The sequence below is a fragment of the Papilio xuthus genome, unplaced genomic scaffold (genome assembly GCF_000836235.2).
Source record: "Papilio xuthus unplaced genomic scaffold, Pxut_1.1 DF825928.1, whole genome shotgun sequence".
NCBI lineage: Eukaryota > Metazoa > Arthropoda > Insecta > Lepidoptera > Papilionidae > Papilio > Papilio xuthus.
In genome coordinates, this window is record NW_013532721.1 from 3999640 (window position 1) to 4020177 (window position 20538).

At 33.8% G+C, this 20538-nt stretch overlaps 1 protein-coding gene and 2 long non-coding RNA genes across 4 annotated transcripts; 2 read left to right on the top strand and 1 right to left on the bottom strand.

Moving 5' to 3' along the window:
- Window positions 1-1799: 1799 nt before the first annotated feature.
- LOC106125233 (uncharacterized) lies at window positions 1800-3842 on the top strand. The gene is made up of 5 exons (XR_001228256.1): window positions 1800-1853; window positions 2331-2370; window positions 2618-2736; window positions 2940-3024; window positions 3792-3842. It is a non-coding gene; the product is annotated as an uncharacterized LOC106125233 (long non-coding RNA).
- A 7546-nt stretch (window positions 3843-11388) lies between these two features.
- LOC106125245 (uncharacterized) lies at window positions 11389-12989 on the top strand. The gene is made up of 3 exons (XR_001228257.1): window positions 11389-12068; window positions 12371-12456; window positions 12863-12989. It is a non-coding gene; the product is annotated as an uncharacterized LOC106125245 (long non-coding RNA).
- Window positions 12990-13317: 328 nt separating this feature from the next.
- On the bottom strand, window positions 13318-19368 carry LOC106125512 (pseudouridine synthase 7). Of its 2 annotated transcripts, none has more exons than XM_013322747.1 (11): window positions 18920-19368; window positions 18371-18581; window positions 18147-18288; window positions 17888-18008; window positions 17397-17585; window positions 16770-16944; window positions 16122-16247; window positions 15454-15595; window positions 14485-14836; window positions 14053-14204; window positions 13318-13666 (listed from the first exon to the last, which is right to left on the bottom strand). In XM_013322747.1, exons 1-11 carry the CDS (start codon window positions 19207-19209, stop codon window positions 13335-13337), a joined length of 2232 nt encoding a protein of 743 aa, XP_013178201.1. In that variant the 5' UTR covers window positions 19210-19368; the 3' UTR covers window positions 13318-13334. The 2 variants fall into 2 exon arrangements, with proteins under 2 accessions (XP_013178201.1, XP_013178200.1); XM_013322746.1 differs by having other exon boundaries at window positions 14485-14839; window positions 18920-19367.
- Window positions 19369-20538: the final 1170 nt, after the last annotated feature.

The following is a 20538-nucleotide window of genomic DNA, read 5'->3' on the forward strand; positions in this document are numbered from 1 at the left end:
ATAAAGTTAAAAACCATTTCTATACTTTCAGTTTAAGTATAAATATAAAACATAGCATGAGACATATTACGTTTGCGATTCGAGATATGGCACTTAATTGAAGTGGACATCACAGCGATTTACTGACCGGAGAGCGTTCTAAGAAACAATTTATGCCCCCACATAAATCGAAATCGTTAAACCCCTCCCTCCCACTTCGAAAGGCGTGGTTTAAACACGCCCAGTAGCTCCGCCCATTTGGACATTTTCCTCTGGTTATATAATATTTTCCAAGCGGGTGGTGGGTGGACAATCCTGTGGGAAGGATGCCAGAATTATTGAATTTATCGTAGACATCACAAGATGGCGAACTAAGCTATACGCTACAATGCTAGTATGTGTAGGTCGGTGGAGGACTCTCAAGTTTTTATGCGTTGGGTGTATCTTTATTGGCACTAAACGTCTCCACAAGAAGGAGAGTTAATAGCAATTCTACTTTTTACATTCAACTATTCCTTTATTTACTTGGCTGTAAAATAACTATTGCTTTGTGTGTTAGATAGGCTTAGGTTGTAGTTAGATAGAGGTTTAGTTTAGTTAGGTAATGGTAGATTAAACTTTTGTCTTAATTTATAAAGCGTCAATAGCCTAATGGTTAAGGATACGGATTTCCGACCACAAGGTCGGGGGTACGAATCCCGCCATTCGACTATTGTCGTAAACCATATCCTAGCACAAGCCTAGAGCTTAGTTGGAATGGTAAAAGAAATATTAGTAAATTTCCAAAAAATCTGCTAATATTTTTATAAAAAAAAATTAATAACGACATACTTTGTTCCAATTTTGTTTTTAAAAGCTTGTAGGATATCTTATTCTATTTTATGTCCATTTACATCATTCGATATCAGAATTTATAAAATAAAAAATGTGGTTCTTATTTCTGGTAGTCCTTTTATTTTCATAATAAAATGAATTGTAATATGTCAGGAGAAACAAAAATATAGAAAAAAAAACTTTTCATTAATAAATTCTCAAAGGAGAACTTATAGATGAAAAGTTTTTTTTTCGCACGTAAAGTCAAGTGAACTTGACGTTCAAACGGAGGTACAATGACAAAAATTTCTTTTGATATAATGCAAGTAAGGTATAAACATAAATTCTAGATACTTCTACGCACCTACCTGACATGCCTTTAATATTAATATGAAAAAGAACTTAACTGAAAATTTTATTCTGTGCATTAAATATTTCTTATTTCAGAGTTTTGCTTCGGTTTAAAATGTAGAATATTATTACTGTTAGCATTATTATTGTTTGATTTTTAAATTTTAACATTGAAATATTATTTCGTTCCTTTATTAATTAAGGACTGACAAAAGTTAAAGTAGTCAATTGACTTTAATATCCAACTATCGTCTTAAACCTTTGATTCGGCGATTTTTTTGTCAATTTGGATTTTTGTTCAATAAAATTAAAAGTTGCTTTTTTAATTAAATAGTATCCAAACAAACTAATTAAGAACTGCTAAGACATCTAGTTAACATATCCAGTTATCCGGTGACGTAACTAGTTTTGAACCCATCCGTCGGTGATTCTTCTTCAGGGGAGTTAAAACTCGGTTAAACATTACTAAACCTAGAATTTTTTTTTTGATAATTAATAATTGTACTGAGAAAAGTAGGTAGTTAAAATATCTACAAAATTTCAGGAAATATATCGCATGTGATTACTTCAAAAGTAGTGATCCATTAAAGAAGACCACATAAATATTCTGTAAGTTAACGACGTTACGTACTTCTTTATGTCAATCGTCATCTCGGTATAAATTGGCAGATGCGCACGCGCCACACGCTTTCGGCAATTTGAGTGCACGCGTGAGTACCTTATTTTTATCTATTATACCATCTAGCATTTTCTTAATCTATTTTCTTATGTACTTTCCGCAATAATAATGTAGTTAATAATTTTAATATTTAGTCCGAATAGTTTGTAAATTCTTAATTGATTTTTTTAATTATTGTCCCGTGTAACTGTTTTACAATTGGCGTTTAAAATATAGACGATTAGGGGCACTTTTAAATATTATTCCTTTTAAATCCACCTTTAATTACGTTCCATAAATTTATATTAAATTTGGTGATTTATGTTTAACATATAAAGGTAGGTCAAACATCGTTGTATCGTGAATGTAGGTAGAAGTAAATTCACAGTTCAATTTTTTTATCTTCCGTTTTGAATAATAATAACGTTAAACCTTTCATAACCTAACTTTTATAAAATTTATATTATGTTCCAAATATGTTTAGAAGGTAAAAACATCTCATTTTGAAGGTATTTTTCTTATTTTACAGTGACTCAGTTTCTGAGCCTACGAGGCTCTGCCGCCGGGCTGTGAGTATTTTTTTTTAACATCTAAACTTTTATATAAGTACACTAATGGTACGTGCATCAGCTTATTCTGAATAAAAGTATAGCCTTTGCTCCTTAACTAAGTAAACCTGCATTAAAGAAGTCCACGACATTCCTTTTTAATGCATCTTATAAAACAGATGAGTGTACCGAATGTATCAATTTAAATAGAAATTATAATAATTAAAAGATATTTAAAGTTATTAAACTTTGTATTTTGTTGTTGCAGTCCCGAGTGCCCGGCGGCAGAGTCCAGTGGTAGCACCGCCGGAGCCCGCAGCGCCACTGCCCCCGCTCCCCGCGAGCCGCACGCAGTCACAGCGCCCTGCTATGACCACTGTTGTTGAGGTAATCTTACAATCTCACAAATTCAACACATTTATAACACCAACCCACAAATTCATACATTTAAACAAACATCCATCCATCCGCAGAGGCATTCGCATTTATAATATTAATAAGATTGATTCACAAGTACAAAACAGTCACTGGTAATTACAGTATCATATTATTTTGGATGTATTAATATAACTATTGTTTTCTCTTTGCAGTGTACCAACAAATTACGATGGTTGGACGAAACAATAGTCCTATATCAAATTCAGCAACATCCTTTACTCAAGTTTATTATATAAGGTACGTTAAAAACAATTCAATATTCATTTTAAATAATGTACAGCTTGGTAGTAAAATTTTACTAGTGGTCGCCTATTGAAAGCTTCGAACGTCATTTTCAAAACAAGTCTTCTGATTAAAAATAACTTAGTTAAATTCACGTTCCATTTACAAATTTGCTTAATGGGTTTAAAAGATCTTGCTTCACCTAGTTTGTCATCTAAATTTGTATAGAATCTTTATATCTAAAACTTGTTTAGTGAATGCTGTGTACTGTCATCTATATGTTCCTTTGTTCGTATTGCTTGTGTTTTTAATATGCTCGTGTTTGTTGAACATGCAATATTTCTACCTTTTTTACCTTTAACATTGGTAGAGCCCACTTTAACGTCTTCGCACGAATTGGCCTGGCTCGCCCGGTGAAATACCACGACCACATAAAAGACAGGCGTGAAGTGGAAGCAATTCCGCGTTTTGATGAGTGTGCGTCCCGAAGGCCTAATTTTAGTCCTTTTTCCCTTCCCAGCCTTTTTCTTATAGGGGAAAGGAAAGGGAAAAGTATGGGAAGTGGAAGTGGACTTTCCGGATGAGAGGATGCATGGGAAGGGAAAATATTTTCTTTCAGTGCGACCCTCCTCCGTCGATTAAAGGTAGGCAGCGCATATGCAATTTTATAGGTCTATGGGCAACAGTCGCTTCGCTATTTCAGAGATTTCAAGTAGCCTCTCGCTCGTTTGCCACCTTTTGATATATGAAAAAGCTTTTTAATATATTTTTTTTTGTTTCAGATTGAAATCCAAAAGGACATAGAGTTAAAATAGATAGTAGATTATGTTATACAAAACCATAAACTTTTCCATTACTTAGTTTAGAGTCTTATAGCGATAATAAATTAAAATCCATTATTTAGTGACGAGTACACTTGCCAAATAAGTTTTATGTTTTTGTTGCCAGTCAGTTATAGTACAGATGTTTTTTTTTAACATATTTTATTAGTTCTTCATATTTAGACATGAATATGTTAAGTTTTAAACTTATTACATTACGTTTTGAAATAAAAAAATGTTTTTTTTTATTTACACAGTCCTAATTTTATTGTAGACTAGCTGTCGCCCGCGACTACGTCTGCGCTGGATTACAAAAAAAGCATTATAGGGTTTTTCCGGTAATTATTCGAATTTTTCCTTTCAAACCTTCCCTAGACCTTCACGAACAAGACTAAGACAAGATAAAACCGTTGAGTCGTTCTCAAGTTTTAGCGAGACTAACGAACAGCAATTGATTTTTATATACATATAGATAGATTAGAATATATTTAACAACTCAAGTGATGAAGATTGCACAAAATGGCAAAACACGCGAAATATTTGGCAGTTTTGTTTATTGCTACTAATTTGATCATTGACAATTTCCTTTTGTCTCGAGTCAGTCATCAGACCAAGCTTTTTGTTACACTGTTCTACGATAATAAGTAACTGTAGCCTCGAGTTGAATAACCACAAATTTAGTGATTTCAGAATACTTTTCCAATAAATTGAAATTACTGATACGTAAGAAAAATTCTATAATTTAAAAAAAATTGCATGAAACTTTAAAAAATAACATTTTAATAAAAAAATTACACGTTGTGTTTATACAGAGGAAAGTTCTAAACGCCTCCCCAATGTCCCTCGCAGATATTTAAATGAGGATCATCTGTTACTTTGCGCTTTTCACGAGCGCCATCTTGCGACCGTTCCTCCAAACTCCCACCTATATTTTTCTATGAAAAACTTTCATAGCTTTAAAGGATAATAAATCTTTTAAAACCATTTTATTTTAACTAAAATTAAATAAAACAAATGTTTACAGCAAACTAAAACATACATATTGGAACGAAGATAACCCTGCGCCGGTGTACTGGCGCAACTAGCTAAACTAAACTAAACTAGCCTTACTAAATTTTAGACGTTTGTGTCCCTTCACTACTCATTATGACACGACTTTGTAATGAAAGCGCGCTATTCGCTCCAAAGGATTCTAATAAATAATATCTAAAAATATAAATATATTTTAAAGACTGAGTTCGCCATTATAGTATTTTAAATTTCAATATCTTTTGTAAGAAATACTACATACATTTTAGTTGTTAAAATTAAAAAGTTTATTCGCATCAATTTCTTTCATCGAATAACTTAATACATCTGTAAGCAATCTAAGTGAGATAACAAACGTACATTAGCATAGTAACGCCACTCGACAGGTACAAATGGCGGCCGAAGCCTCCCGCTTTCATAAATTGAAATGAGACGGTGAATTAAAAAATAAATCAAAAGAGGATTTTCCCGACGCGTCGCCGCCGCGAAATTGGAAAAAATCTAACGCGACGCTATAACGAAACTGTTTCCATTGCACTTTACTTACGTTAATAATAACATAAAAACTTAGACTGAATGTACCTCTGTAATATTTCGGGGGTTGAATAAGAATCGAACTTCATAAGTAATCAGTGGTCAAGTTACAAAATGTCTAACATGCACATAAAATTTTTCATACTTTAGAAAACCTTTAGACAAATGTAGAATTGTGAAAATTTCACTTTCTAATGCTAGATAATTTACGTAATTTTTAATACGACGATTCGTGTATCTGCTAACACATATTTACATCTTGTTTCTTAACTCATACTTATTATATTATTAGTAACTAACACAAAGATGACGTGTGATATTGGAAACAGTATTTCTGACAAGATAATAACAGTGTCTTGGTACATATTAAAACGTCTACGACGCTACACAGTGTGTAAAATAAAACCCATTTAAATAAACATGATCAAATTGAAAGAATTACCGCGTACGAGGCCTCTCCCTCAACAAAATAACATCGTATATTCTTTGCTCGTTTAAAAACATATACGCTTTGATAGATTAAAAAAAATAATCCCTATATTCTTTTATTATATTGATACATAGACCTACGACTTTTTATCTATGCGCATATCAAAATTAAGTAATTTCAATACATTTGTTTATCGAATCCAAAGGCTTTGTAATATACCGATATTGTTTTACAAATATCATCATCGGCTCACTATACATCCCCACTGAGGAGATCGGAGCATACACTAATTTAGGGTTGACTAGGCCTTAGTCAGCCACGCTGGTCCAGTGCGGGTAGATTGACTTCACACATATATTTGAATTTCTTTGCCGATATTTGCAGGTTGCATCACGATTTTCCTTCACCGTAAGATTGAAATGTAAATCGAAAATCGAAAAATATATTGGTACATACGGAATTTGAAATCAGGACCTGCAGATTGCAAGTGAAGTGCTTAACCCCTAAGCCACGACGCTTTTACAAATATGTTAAATGCATAATATTATTAGTTGGACTAATCATTAGAAAATGTAGTACTCTAGAGGAAATCCCTGACTCCTGGAAAGAACAAACGGTGAAGAAATTTTGCGGTTGCTATAAATATTGGTATAGGTTAGTTAACAATTACTTTGTCTTAATTAAATTAAACACACCCACAACATAAAACTAACGCAAACAATATTACTTGCTTTCAAAGCAAAAGATAAAAGTTTCCGCAAAAACTCGAGCAATTCCATTAAGTTATATCTAATTAAAACGGGAATAAATCGAAACGATAAGGACACACTCGACCTAATTTCTAGACTACTAAACTCCGCCCAGTCATAAGCCACGCCTACACTAACGCCACGCCCACACAGCCTGCTCCATGTTTGTGGACTTACAACTTTGAATAAGTTTCAGAGACTGTGAATTATTTCGACGTTCTCCACGCTAATGGACTTTCTTTGTTGGATGCACTGAGTGCACTTAGTACATCCGCGTTCCACGATGCAATATATTTAAATCCAGCATTTAAATATTTAATCCAACTCTGTAGTAAAATAGTCAAATGATGAGAATATTTAAATGTAAAATCCCAAGGTGATTTTATTCAGGTTTGGTCCTTCGGTGTCTGTTTATTTTATGTCTCAGTTTTATATTTTTTCATCATCATTTGGAATACAATATTCCTATCTTAGCCAGCATCAATCCTCTCAAAAATACTGCCGTGATAATGCCTGTTTCTAATCGCTTCATTTTCATGATTTTTATTAATCCAAAAAAATAAAACTGTTGAAATAAACAACATTAATTTCTAAGTATTTAAAATGCACTTTATCGCTTTTTTCATCCTTTAATCATGTTGTTTGTACTTACCTTGGTTTATAACCTAGTTTCTTGAATTTAATTTATTTTATTTGTAACTAAATAATGGTTTTAAGCTGTATTGTGTAGCTATTGAAATAAATCTCTCTTTTGAAGAAATCTGCTCATCATTTCATATAAAGAAGTGCGCTAAGTAATCATGAATGACTTGGTAGCGATATGTCAAATAATTCCTATAGAAAGAAATCTAGCAATAGACAGCTCTAGAGTGTCAACAATAATGAATGTGTTTATGATCCCTGCCATATCCAAGGCAGTATTAGAAATGTTAGAACAGTTCACAAAAGTAAATGGTAGTCAATATCGGTCGCAAATTGACCCTTAAATGAGCTTCCTAAATCGCAATAAGACGCAATTCAACAGCTACGCTACACAAGTTAAATCCCTAAAGAATACAGCCCTCTATTGCCAGGTTCATCCTCAAAGCGATATCAAAAAAATACATCCGAACGGCCTCGGAACGCTTTATTAAGAATAAATTTACGACGAACAACCGCACAATTTATAAACAGAAGCGAAAAACAGACTATACTTATGTATCGAAACTGTATTAAGGAGGTGAAATAGAGTTTAATAGAGCGTAAGTTTGTGTCAGGTCAAAAAATAAGTAGGCCAATGGTAAATTAACTCTTCAATCATATTTTAACTGATTACGGTTAAACTAGAGTTACAAATTCCTATCTACTTATATAGTGTAAGGAAGAAATTTCGACACTGCCGGTGTATCGTCGCAACACTACCCTTATTAAAATATCAACGCTTATGTCCACTCACTAATCAATCTGACAATTGACTTGATAATAAAAGACCTGAATCTAAACGATTATAACAAATAATGTCTAAAAATAGTTATATTACTTTAACACCTTTGTTTATCGTTATTGCAGAATTTAACCCACTTTCTTTGTATGTAGGATCGTAACAATTTGAATTGGCTTATATCGATCAGATTAAATAAAGAAAGGTATAAAAGGCTCTTAAGAAGCTGCTAGTTTATTTAGATAATGCCAAATAGAATTCACTTGAAATCTTTGATATTAATAAAGTCGTATACTTTACGTTTATCGCTTTTGTCTTGGACCGAACGAATAGTGCGCGGCGCCTACCGCCTATCTTCAGCGTAATGCATTTATGCAACAGCGGCCCGGGCCGGTCGATGCTGCGCGTAATTTTCAACAAATATTCCGATAGCTTTTTATTTCTTGTTGAAGATGCGTTCGCTTTTAGTGAAATCTAACTCATCGATCGATCTCGACTTGTTTTGCTGGTAATTTCGTTCGACAAATATGTTGTCAGAAATGTTATTGTAAGAAATTCGAATCATTATACTGACGATAAATACGATTACGCTTTTATTTTTTCTGTTAATAAATATAAAACTAATAATGTAGAAATAAACAAATACTTCAATTAAAAATACATGAATTTATTATATTCCCTATATTTCTTTACTACACAGGGCTATTATTAATGCAAGGATGAAAAGCTTTGTGGAGATAAAATACGTCAATAGCGATCGTCTAAGCTCAAAGTATGTTCCGCAATTTTCCGTGAATACTGCAAAGTTATCGATTTTTTTGTAAAAAATAAATCTCTTACGCTATTTATACCTCCCATTCCCTCAGGCATGGTAAAGAGGGGGGCGCCATAGACAACTTGTCTAGGTTTTGTAAACAATTATGTATTTCTCACAATATTTTCCTTTCCTTTGACTTCGTCTCGAACAAATACAGCTCAGAGACTACACAGCAATATTAAGACTTCAATAGAATCCTTGTGTTTACACTGGCCCTTAATTATCATATCAAAACAACCAATTTTCTTTCCTTTCTTTGTTCTAAAAGTTTTATTTTGTCGACAATAGAACTAAATAAACTTGTAGGAGGTAGGAAGAGGGGGTGAAGGGGGGTCTAAGTTAAACAAGACGCTTTTAACAAGTTGAGCAGCAGAGCGGATTTACTCGCGACATTTGAATAAGACGTCGAAATTTGAATAAGACTTTTTTCATCGGGCCCGGGGTTGCTTGAAAATGCTTAATGTTGCCAACTTTAAAAATGTCACTATATTTTTGTAGAACAAGTATCTTAATCTTTATTGAAACAACAAATCATTTGCCGATTAATGCAAATAGTACAATTATTAGAGATATTAAAGTGCCGGAATGTCAAAAATATTATAAGCAAAACTATTGCATCTTGAACATTAAACCGTTTTTACTGCTAGACCACCTGTACGAAACCATACTTCTATCCCTCTTATTTTACTTGCAAATGAAAGAGTCGACAATATTATTTGTATAGGTTTTCTGGAGGTAAACAAACACACAATGTTTTACGTTAACAAAAGACTGAGGCTATGTCATTTGGGACACCTATTGTACAAGCAAGCTTCCATTACTATAATCAACTACGTGAAAACACAGAATGATACCGCATACAAACACTTTCAATTAAATAAACAAGAATGTAACATTGTTACATACTTTTTCAAGTCCAAAGAATTTTTTTTTATATCATAAGGTGGCAAACGAGCGAGCGGCCATATGAAATCGCTGAAATAGCGAAGTGACCGTTGCCCATAGATATACGCAATTGCATATGCGTTGCCTACCTAATCGACGGAGGAGAGGATGCACAGAAAGAAAATATTTTCCTTTTCCATGCATCCTCTCATCCGGAAAGTCCACTTCCACTTCTCATCCTTTCCACCACTGTTGAAAACCACTGTTACCACTGTTATTTTTAAATCCAAGTCTAAATAAAATTCACATTTCTTTCAATTGAGTCAAACCTTTTGGAGACCACTGCCTTATCTCAATGAGATTTTTATTATTTGCCTCCTATTATGTATTTCGTCATCATTAGCTCACTATACATCCCCACTGAAGGACGTCGAAACCTACCCTAAATTAGGGGTGACTAGGCCATAGTCAACCAAGCTGGCCCACTGCGGGTCATGTATTTACTTTACCAAATAAGCAACTAAGACACTGTATATCCATAGATGTCATTGAAAAAAAGCCAGATTTTCCAAAATTGAAAACTTCAGCGTACCTCAATGGATAACGAGCGATCTTTTATAAATAAAAACGCATTTAAGAAAATAAATTGTTGCCGCAACGATTTGAAAAAAGATCTGGAACTTGATTACTAAACCCGCAACCACGATAAAAGGATAATGATATGACAGTATTTTCTCGAATAAACATCATAATAATGTGTTCAATCGGAAATTTATTGCTTATATTGTATCATAGATAATGCGGGCTGTGACGGTGGCGCGCGCCATACAACCCCATACAACTCCAAGTGCCGCGTCACCTCTATAAGCGATTACGTTTGCTTCAATACATTACTTGGAAGTTAGAAAAATTGGATACGACAATTTTCGCTATACTTAAAGCCACGCTTAAAACTTTTTGTCTTCGAATCCACAGAAGATTTTAATACCTTTGAGTACAAGTTTATTCGCAAGCTTCACAATTCTAGAATCTTCTAATACATCTCTCATGTTCTGTACAAGTCGCTTTATACTGTTGCAAAGAAGCCCTTTACATTAGGGACGTACATACAGTGTGTTTAGTGACTATAAGCTAACCACTTTCGATGTACAAAGAAGATTTTTGAATCTAGCAATCCTGAAAGTAGTATTAAAATTATTCTTTCTAAATCGTACATTTTTTTCTAATATCCGTGTAGCAAGCAAAAAAAACTGTCAAATCACGTCGATTAGTGGTCGATGATCTAAAAAGCTATTGTCGTGTGACCACAAAGCAAACGAGCAACAACCGCTGCCGCCCCGCGACATTGTCCGCAAACTCCACCGACAAAACCCCCACACTATTTAAACGATATCTGTTACGATTTAACCCCAGTTAAATATGGAAATTCGGAAGAAAATCTTCTTTACCCCAACTCAAAAAAAAAAGAAGTTCTTAAAAAATCTAGTTCAAACTCCAAAACCATTTCACACGTAAATTACGTTTAGATAATGGAAATCCAAGTGGAACCTTTAGATTTGTCAATGAAAAGTAATAAAAATAAATTATTAAATCTTGTAGAATCAAAGTTCCTGGCTGGTTTGAATAACCATTTGGTAAATCTTTACGAAAGATCGAACTCCGTTAGTGATAGCCTTCCACGGAAGAATACAAATGTTAAGAATGTGTTACCTTGTCAAGTCTGTTTGAAGACATTTGATAGACCTTCCTTGCTGAAGAGACATATGCGGACACATACCGGTAAGTCAGGCGACAGATATTAAAAAGGAAATCGGAAAAGTATGGCATCTGTCAAACCTACCATAAGCCTCTCTGTCATTGTCCCCCCGATTACATGGATTCTTTCGCGTTTCATTGACAGATGCTAAAGTTAATTAAAAAAAGTTAATTGCTGAAATCATCATCAAGTACGGAGAACCATAGACAATTATGCATGTTTCTGAGTGTTCTGTGTGTGTTTCTACATTTCTTACTTCGACTCTGTATTCATTGAGCCAAGATAATAAGGTATATTGAATACTTTGATACTTTCATAAAAAGATGTTATCCACAACTAAAACTGGAATAACTTTAGTTACTCTGTACGCAAAGTAAACTCATCAACAAAAGTGCCTAGTAGATTTACCAGGCGATTGAGTTGGCACTTCATCGGCCAGAACAGTGTTTTTGTTCGGGACGTCCCAAAACAAATGCCGGTTAGTGTATTTTATGAAGTCACTACTGGTGAAATAACTAGAAGCTTTCGTTATAGGTGAGAAACCACACGTGTGCGCTGTCTGTAGCAAAGGATTCAGCACATCCAGCTCTCTCAACACCCACAGGAGGATACACACGGGTAAGAGGACCAATTGGATCCAGCATTACAATATTTTTATGTAGTGATAGGTTATACGGCGTTTAATGGACGGATCAAAAGCTTGGAAAAGGCAGACGGCTTCAATACCTATCGTTAAAAAAAATAACTTTAGGTCTATGGAATATCTCGGAGTATATCTTGTCTTCTAAGAAGCTTTGACTCGTTTGTTAATAATTGCCTGTATTTAGTGCTAAAAAAAAAGACTTATAAAAGTTCTCTTTAACTTTTATAAGTCTTTTTTACAACAAAAACATCGTATATTTTCTTTCATATGTTCGTAGGCGAGAAACCCCACAAATGTCCAGAGTGCGGTAAATGTTTCACAGCCAGTTCAAACCTTTACTACCACCGAATGACACATACTAAAGTAAGTTCTGTTGCTTTTTAAACTTTTCAAATTCGGAGAGATGATATCCAGTGATAAAAGAAAGGCGCATGACGCACTTGGGCGGAAGCTTGGCCTTAGAGTTGGAATAACTTTAAGCCAAGCAAAACAAAACCGACATACTTTGCCAGCTAAATTTTACTCAAGAGAACTTTTACCTTATTTAATAATTTAATAAAAATCTCTCAAACAAAAATCTTTGCACAATAGTGTAGACTTTTTAAGTTTCGTTTTTTTTTGTCCCGTTTTACGCAATTGTTTGACTCTTACCATTGGATTCTGAACGAAAAATCTCTGTATAAAGTATCTTTAACAAAACATAGATAATAATATGTTTTAAACCTATTTTGACCTATTGCGGTTTTTACCACGAATTTTTTCCTTCTAGAATAAACCACACAAATGCCCATGGTGTCCCCGCTCGTTCCCTACGCCGGGTGAACTGCGAGCACACGTCGCGACACACACCGCTAAACGTGTCTTGGAACAAGATGGCGGACAAATATTTGACGTTGGCGGGAATTGGCCATTTTGTATGGCAGATTTACGTAAAAGTATTACTTTTCGGTATTCATAATTTGATATTTTATTTGAAGTTTTTATATTTGTATTCAAATTATTTGGATTTTATGTTATTTATTTCTCTGTTACGTGAAATTTGAGATATTTAAATAGTAATTTAAATGTATATAATTTTATGTACTAAAAAATGTATTTTTGTTGATTTGTTGTAAAAGTACAGTTATATAAATTAGTGTAAGTACTTGGATATGTAATATTTTCTTTTTTTTTAGTTTAGTCAAACTTATTCTTAAAGTAAATGTAAAAATAAAAACACATAAATAAAATCACAATGATATTTATATTACATTGTCAAGATTATCTTCTTTATTCTTCTTTACATCTACTTCTGACTCATCTTCATTTTTCCTCTTTTCACCTCTATTATCATTACTTTCAATGTTTTCATTATATTGTGATGAATTATTTTTATCCTGTTTATCGTCACTTTCACCATCTTCTTTTTTCTCTTCTGTGTCATAGTTATCTTCTGTCTTACTCTTGAAGTAGTTATTCTGTTGAGCTTGATTGTCATTGGAGGTGTCAACTTTGAGTAATTCTCTTAATGCCATAGTGGCATACGAACTCACAGGCAATGTTATAGTCAACAAGCATGCCTTGAATTTACCATCTGAAAATAGTATATGTAAATAATATAAGTAAATATTAAAAATTAACATTATTTATAAAATTTAAAAAATAACGACTTCTACTCATTTTATAATACCTAATTTACATCGATCCAGTCAGGCGAACGAATCCAGCGTTAGAAACTGGAAAACTGTAAACACACTCATACACTGTGCATTACTGTGTAGGTGCAATTCATCTCTGGATTTTATCTCTGTACTGGAATATTGTAAACTGAGAATAAGTCTTATCTTAGTACTATTATAAATGCGATTGTTTGGATGGATGGATGTTAAAAGGTACCTCCAGAACAGCTGCATGCATGTTGATGAAATTTGGTATAGATATAGAACATAGTCTATAAGAACACATAAAAATTTGGCTGACCTTGAACAATGCCAGTGTCGGTGTACTGGTGAAGTTCCTGCAGGTCCGACAGCTGCAGGTCACAGAAGGGCTCGTTGTACCTGACGGTGCACCACTCCAGCTCTTCAGGCCGCACTGCTATGTGACGGTAAGCCCCTGACAGGGAATATGCCCTGACAATTCACAAAATACGGTTAACTTAAATACAGTTAGTATAAATTTTTCTATCGATTTAATCTTACTAATATTACTGTAAGTTTAGATGGACGGAGGGACGGATGGATGGATGGATGGATAGATAGATAGATGGATGGATTGATGGATGAAATTTGGCACACATCTAGAATACAGTCTGGAAGAGCATAGAGGCTACTTATTAAGGATTTTTTAACGTTGCGAGGACGGAAGGCAGTAACTAGTCTGATCATAAAATAATAAAATGTAAAATCTTACTTGTTTTTATGTGTCATTTCCAACTTTAAATTATCCTTTTCGACTAGTTCTTTGTAATATTCCTTCATGTTTGGAGGATATTCCACATTGTGTCCGGGAATTGGCATCACTATATCAAATATACTGTAGCGACCACTCGCTATGTCTTCTTCATTAAGAATTTTAACAGGAACCTTTGGTTTTGGTGCATTCTTCTCTTGTTCTTTACTTTTATCCTTACATTCCTTGTTTTCTGTATCTTGTACAGAATTGTCTCCCGTATCTTGTACAGAATTGTTTTCTGTGTCTTGTACAGAATAGTCGCTCTCGTCTGTTGTGTCCTTTTCGTCGTCTGACTCATCATCGTCTTCTACTTCTGTCAAAATTTGTAAAATTAATAACCAAAAAAGATGTTTTTAATGTTATTTAAATAGTTGTTTAGTTACGTTAGGACACTAAGAGTTGCTTGACCAGTTTCTAGTGCAATTCCTCACTAAAATACACTAAATAATTCTCATATTGGCAATTTCAAGACTAAATATGGTAGTCAGTGTAGATTTTTTACAGCAAATCTACCCTAAAGGCTTCCCTTAGTAACCGTTTAACAGCGGTAGTCCACATTAACATTTTCGCACTAATTGTCCCGGCTCGCCCGGTGAAATACCACGACCACACAGAAGACAGGCGTAAAGTGGAAGCTATTCCGCGTTTCGTCTGATGAGTGTGCGTCCCGGAGGCCTAACTTAGTCCTCTTTCACCCTTTTTTCTTATAAGGAAAGAATGGGAAGTGGAATTGAACTTTCCGGATATGAGGTTGCATGGGAAGGAAGAATATTTTCTTTCTGTGCATCCTCTCCTCTGTCGATTAAAGGTAGGCAACGTATATGCAATTGCATATGTCTATGGGCAATGGTCACTTTGCTATTTTAGTGATATCAGGTGGCTGCTCGTTTGCCGCCTTATGATATAAAAAAGGCGGTGTATACGTACCGTTGTGCTGCAGGTTGTGCAGGGGCACGATGTCTCCGACAACAGGCTGGTGTCCGAGCAGATGCAGACGACGCGACACGCAGCGGTTCCACACCAGAGATTGATATGAGTGGAGATACATCATACGCTGGTTACGCGGCAACTGTGTTAATGTATGCCATTTTAATAAATTGATTTAAAAAAAGGTTTTTTTTTTTAAGATTTCCCTCTCCTTCCTTCTCCCCTTCAAGTTTAACCCATTTCAGTTGTTTTTTTAATTAAATAAACAGGAATAAGATATTCCCTTATTCCTATCCCTCATAAAAACGACTTTACACTCTCATGTTTTTTCAGGGTTCTGTATGTATACTATCCTCAGTTTTACATTTAAGAGCAGTTTTAACAATATGATTGACGGTGGTGAATTTTATCAGTAACATATCTATTGCCTGAATTAAAAAAGATAACGAAATTAAAAAATATATATGTAACCTATAGCAACTGGGGATGGTGCAGATTCCCAATAGTGAAAGAATTTGTTAAATCGGTTCAGTAATTTCGAAGCCTTTTCAGTGCAAACAATCAAATCTTTCCTCTTTATAATATAGAAAACCAATGTGTTGAATAATGTCCAAAATTAATAGAGCTCTTACATCTAGGTATATGTACGTGTTGGTGGTTCAACTGACCTGGTCGAGCGCTCCGATGAGATCTCGAGGGTTGTTATTGATTGCGCGTTCTAGCCGCGCCTCACCCGCGGCTGCGCGCGCCATACTACGCGAACTCGCTCTGTCTTGTAGTATAGAGTTTACTGCCTAACAAACAAATATAAACATATATATATATACATGATTATTAAGAAATACTAACTAAAATTGTTGAGAAAACGCTAATCTTTATTAATTTGAAGGGAGATAAAATATAATTTTGAAAGAGAAGTTTTTTTTTTTAAATTAAAATATTTACGGTATCATAAGATGTTTAGATATGTTTGTTAAATAAATATCAATAGATCAATATACAAATTTGTTTTTTTTTGTTTCATACTTTTATGGCCAAAAATGAATTATTTTATTACTAGCTGTCGCACGCGACTACATCCGCGTGAAATACAGAAAAAACTTAAAAATTAGCTTATAGACCTTCAAACAAACAAACATCGATCTATCTAAACATTCGCATTTATAATATTAGTAGGATTTACAAAACATTTTAAAGGTTCTATGTAATATGACACATTTATATTATTTTACATAGACAGCATATTAAAATATAAAATGAATATTTTTAAAGTTCATAACACAGAGTATTTATGCTTTTTAATATTGCATACTGACCTCTCTGAAGTTACTCTGCAGCAGTTTCCGTCCAATCTCATATGTAGGCATGTCGACTCGTGTGCCGAAGCGCTGCAGACCGAAGTAGTTGATGAAGCCGTGCTTGCGCAGTCTCTCACACGCTTCATCTATCACCTCGTCTGATGCTGTCACGTTCCGCAACGCTATACGGAACCTGAACGATAGTAGAAAGTACAGTAGTTATTAGGGCCCACACACACAGGACTGACCACAGATTAGATTTATTACCGTAAATAAAATAAGACTTTATACAATTGACACAAGATTTAATTAGGTTTAATTTTACTTATAAAGATGTGATGTGGTCTATGTGAAGAGACCCTTAATTGGAACAGTTAAATCCATGTGCATTGAATAACACATAGGGACATCGGTTTGTTTCCGTTATTTCCGAAAAGAGTAGTTTTGCAATAAATGTTAATTTATAGAACAAAATCTATTACCACGAATTAAAGGAAGCTTAGCAGGTTTTTTAAAATTTACTTTGTTGTATTATCATTTAAAAAAAGTGAAATTCACTATTTTTAGGGTCCTTTTCCTCTAAAAAAAACAAACCCATATAGGATCATTTGTTAAATGCAAAATATATTATAAATAAATACATACCTGTTACCCTTGAGCATGCCGAGTCTTAAGTTATAGTTTTTGAAGGTAAAGTTTCCGACGTACAAATCGCGTAAATCTTTAGTTGCCGCTACTATCTTCCTCGGGTCCACTTTGCGGAGACTAAACCATTGCGTTGTCTTAGCACGACGATCCTTTGTACCAGCGTAGCCTAGCATTGATGGTTTTATGCTGGAAATGTTATTATGTACTTTGAACACAGGTTTGCAAAATAAAATCTGAATGATTCTTAACACAGTCAAATTTATCTTGCTAATATTATAAATGCGAATGTTCAGATGGATGGATGGATGTTTGTTTGAAGGTATCTCCAGGACAATAGATATTGATAAAATTTGGCACAGATGTAGCACATAGTCTGGAAGAACACATAGGTTACTCTTTTTTATTAATTCCGGGCAGAGGGAGTCACGGGCTACAACTAGTCTTGTATAAAAATGTTGTAAAAGCATTGTATGGGAATTCACACCTACTTCAATTTCAATCTCTCAGCAATCCTTATAGCAGCTTCCATTGTGTCGCAGTTCTCTTTGTGTAGAACAAAGTGAACATATTCCCCTGGCCATACCCATTTCACTCTGTTGTCTCTACGCACTGAAAAAAAAAATACCAGTAACTATAGGATATACTTAGTAATCGTAAGCAATAAGTGCTAAGGAGTTTATATATTATCAGTTGTCATAATGTGAAACTTATTTTAAGTTATTGTATCTAATTTTAGTGGAAACTCACCTCCTTTTTTAAATTTTTCAAATCTTACAATCTTTTTATCATCAATAGTAACGGTACTACTAACTAGGCTGGGTCCAAATGCCTTCTTCACTGAATCATGTATTTTTGTCCGTTCCTCTTTGGACATACCCGTCACATCAACCTGAAATAATATATAATAGACATTTATATCCATCTTTCTATTTTTCTAGTAATCATAGGTTTCCGTTGCCAAAAAAACTCACTTCAACATTCTTATCTGTTGGTGGATTAACAATGAGACTGTTAATACGATCCCAAGTCTCCAAAGGCAATATCTCTAGGTTATATTTAGACAGCAACAAGTCCTCATCCTCATCAATGATCTCCTCCGTAGGTGGCTCCGGTGGTGACATATCTGTGAGCTTTGCTATCTCTCCACTCTCATTTATCTCAGATACTTGAAAGTCTGAATATCTGCAATTTTAATCTTACTAATATTATAAATGCAAATGTTTAGATGGATAGATGCATGGATGGATGTTCGTTTGAAAGTATCTCCAGAATGGCTGGATAGATCTTTCTGAAATTTGGCATAGATAGTCTGGAAGATTTCAAGTTTTTTTTAAAATGTAGATAAATAAAATAAGTCACTTCCTAATATAGAATTTGCCTTGTTTGATAAATATTAAATGGATTGGTGCGATGAGTATGAAACTAATGGTAGTGGTCCAAACTATCAATCACATCATGTTATACTTAAAATTGAAATAAAAATCCTAAAAAACGTATGTGTAAAGAGATGAATACCTTACCTACATTTAATAATTCCATTGAAGCCTTTATGATCACTCATGTATTCTGTCACACCAATCTCTTCCTCTGAGAGCCTCTTACCTGGGGTTTCTCTGGAAGGTTTTTTATGCGTGCCAAAGTTGCCTCTTCCCCCACGGAAGCCTCGATTTTGATTTCCATAAGGCGTTTGTTGATCACGAAAATTTTCATTTCTCGGCCAAGAGCCTCTCCCTCCCCTTCCCCGACCCCTTCCCCTATATCCTCCCCATCCTTTACGGTCTCTATTATTTACATTCCAGTTGTTATTCATATTGCCACAAACACAATTCGAAGTTAACCTCAAATCAAAATAACCGGTGAAGAAATACTATTTTGCAATAAAAGCTGTCGTAGTTATTGTTTTAATAAAAAATGCTTCTTATCTTAAATTAAATATGCTTATAGAATAATCTTTAATATAGAGCTTTTTACATTTTACAACTAAATTAAAAAATAAAACAGTGTGACAAGCAAACACAATGGATGTGCAAAACACAGTGACAATGACAGATAACAGCAACTATGGTTGCCAGATAGAGTCGAATTTCTCTTTATATTTTTTATATTAGAAAATATATAACTTGTAAGTTTGTTTGATAAAATACCAACATTTATAACTATTTTGAAGTTGTATTGTATTGGCTCAGGCCTCGGGCCTAAAAAATGGCTAATATTGGCTTTGTCGCATGCTCTGACATGCTTATGGCCTTAGGCAACACTAAACATATGTGTGCCTAGGGGCCACCAGGTTCTGAGTGTATAGCACTTTAATCGACCTTATAAAAACATACAATCCCTTAAACATTCGTTTTATGCTTTTAATAATTTTTTTATTTTGACAAACACTCAAGTAAACCTGAGAGTCTCAGGGACTGTTATACCCTAAATAACTAAAAGTAGTTCTACAAAGATTAAAATAAAAGTAAACTGTAAATTATTTCAAAAATTATATTTTATTAAACACTCAACTCTTATCGCTTTAACACTGAATCTTTGAACTACCAAAACACATGTATAATATAAAAAATATAGATTTGTTATCCTTTTATTCTTTTCCTTCCTTAAACAGAGATGAAAATATTTTTTAGAGATGTTCCAGTTAAGGGTACCCAAGATATTGCAAACTGTTAAATATTTTTAAAAGGGTAACATATGCAGAAGAACCTTAGTTGGTGTACAAAAATAGAATTTCAAGCAATAAGTACTCTTATTAGGAATGGCTAATATAGAAATATTTTCATTATAATGTCTTAATTAAGTCACACGAAAGTTTAAACAAATTAATTTAAATCAGAATCTTTGTACCAAAATTATTTTCTTAAATAACTATTTAAATCTCAAACAACTTTAAATACAGTTCTATAATAAAAGGCACTTTTGTGATCTTTAGTGACAAAAGATAGTCAAAAGTTCTTTTATTTTTTGAAAACCTAAAATATAATATTGTAGCCCTTGAATGGTAGGAATCCAATCCGAGTAAAGAAAGATATTTTAATAAATTATTAAACATAGTGTTCAGGGTTTTTGCCTATACTGCATTTTCCATCATATTTTTTACCAAATAACCTTTTATTTTTTTTTAAATATTTCATGATTTCAA

Bases quoted from the DNA above. Each gene is read 5' to 3' on its own strand.
- LOC106125512 (XM_013322746.1), bottom strand. From the start codon at position 19,209: ATGAATAACAACTGGAATGTAAATAATAGAGACCGTAAAGGATGGGGA. The intron at 18,582-18,919 runs GTAAGGTATTCA...TTAAAATTGCAG, and splicing joins AATGGAATTATTAAATGTAG to ATATTCAGACTTTCAAGTAT. The intron at 16,248-16,769 runs GTCAGTATGCAA...TTTGTTTGTTAG, and splicing joins TGCAGAGTAACTTCAGAGAG to GCAGTAAACTCTATACTACA.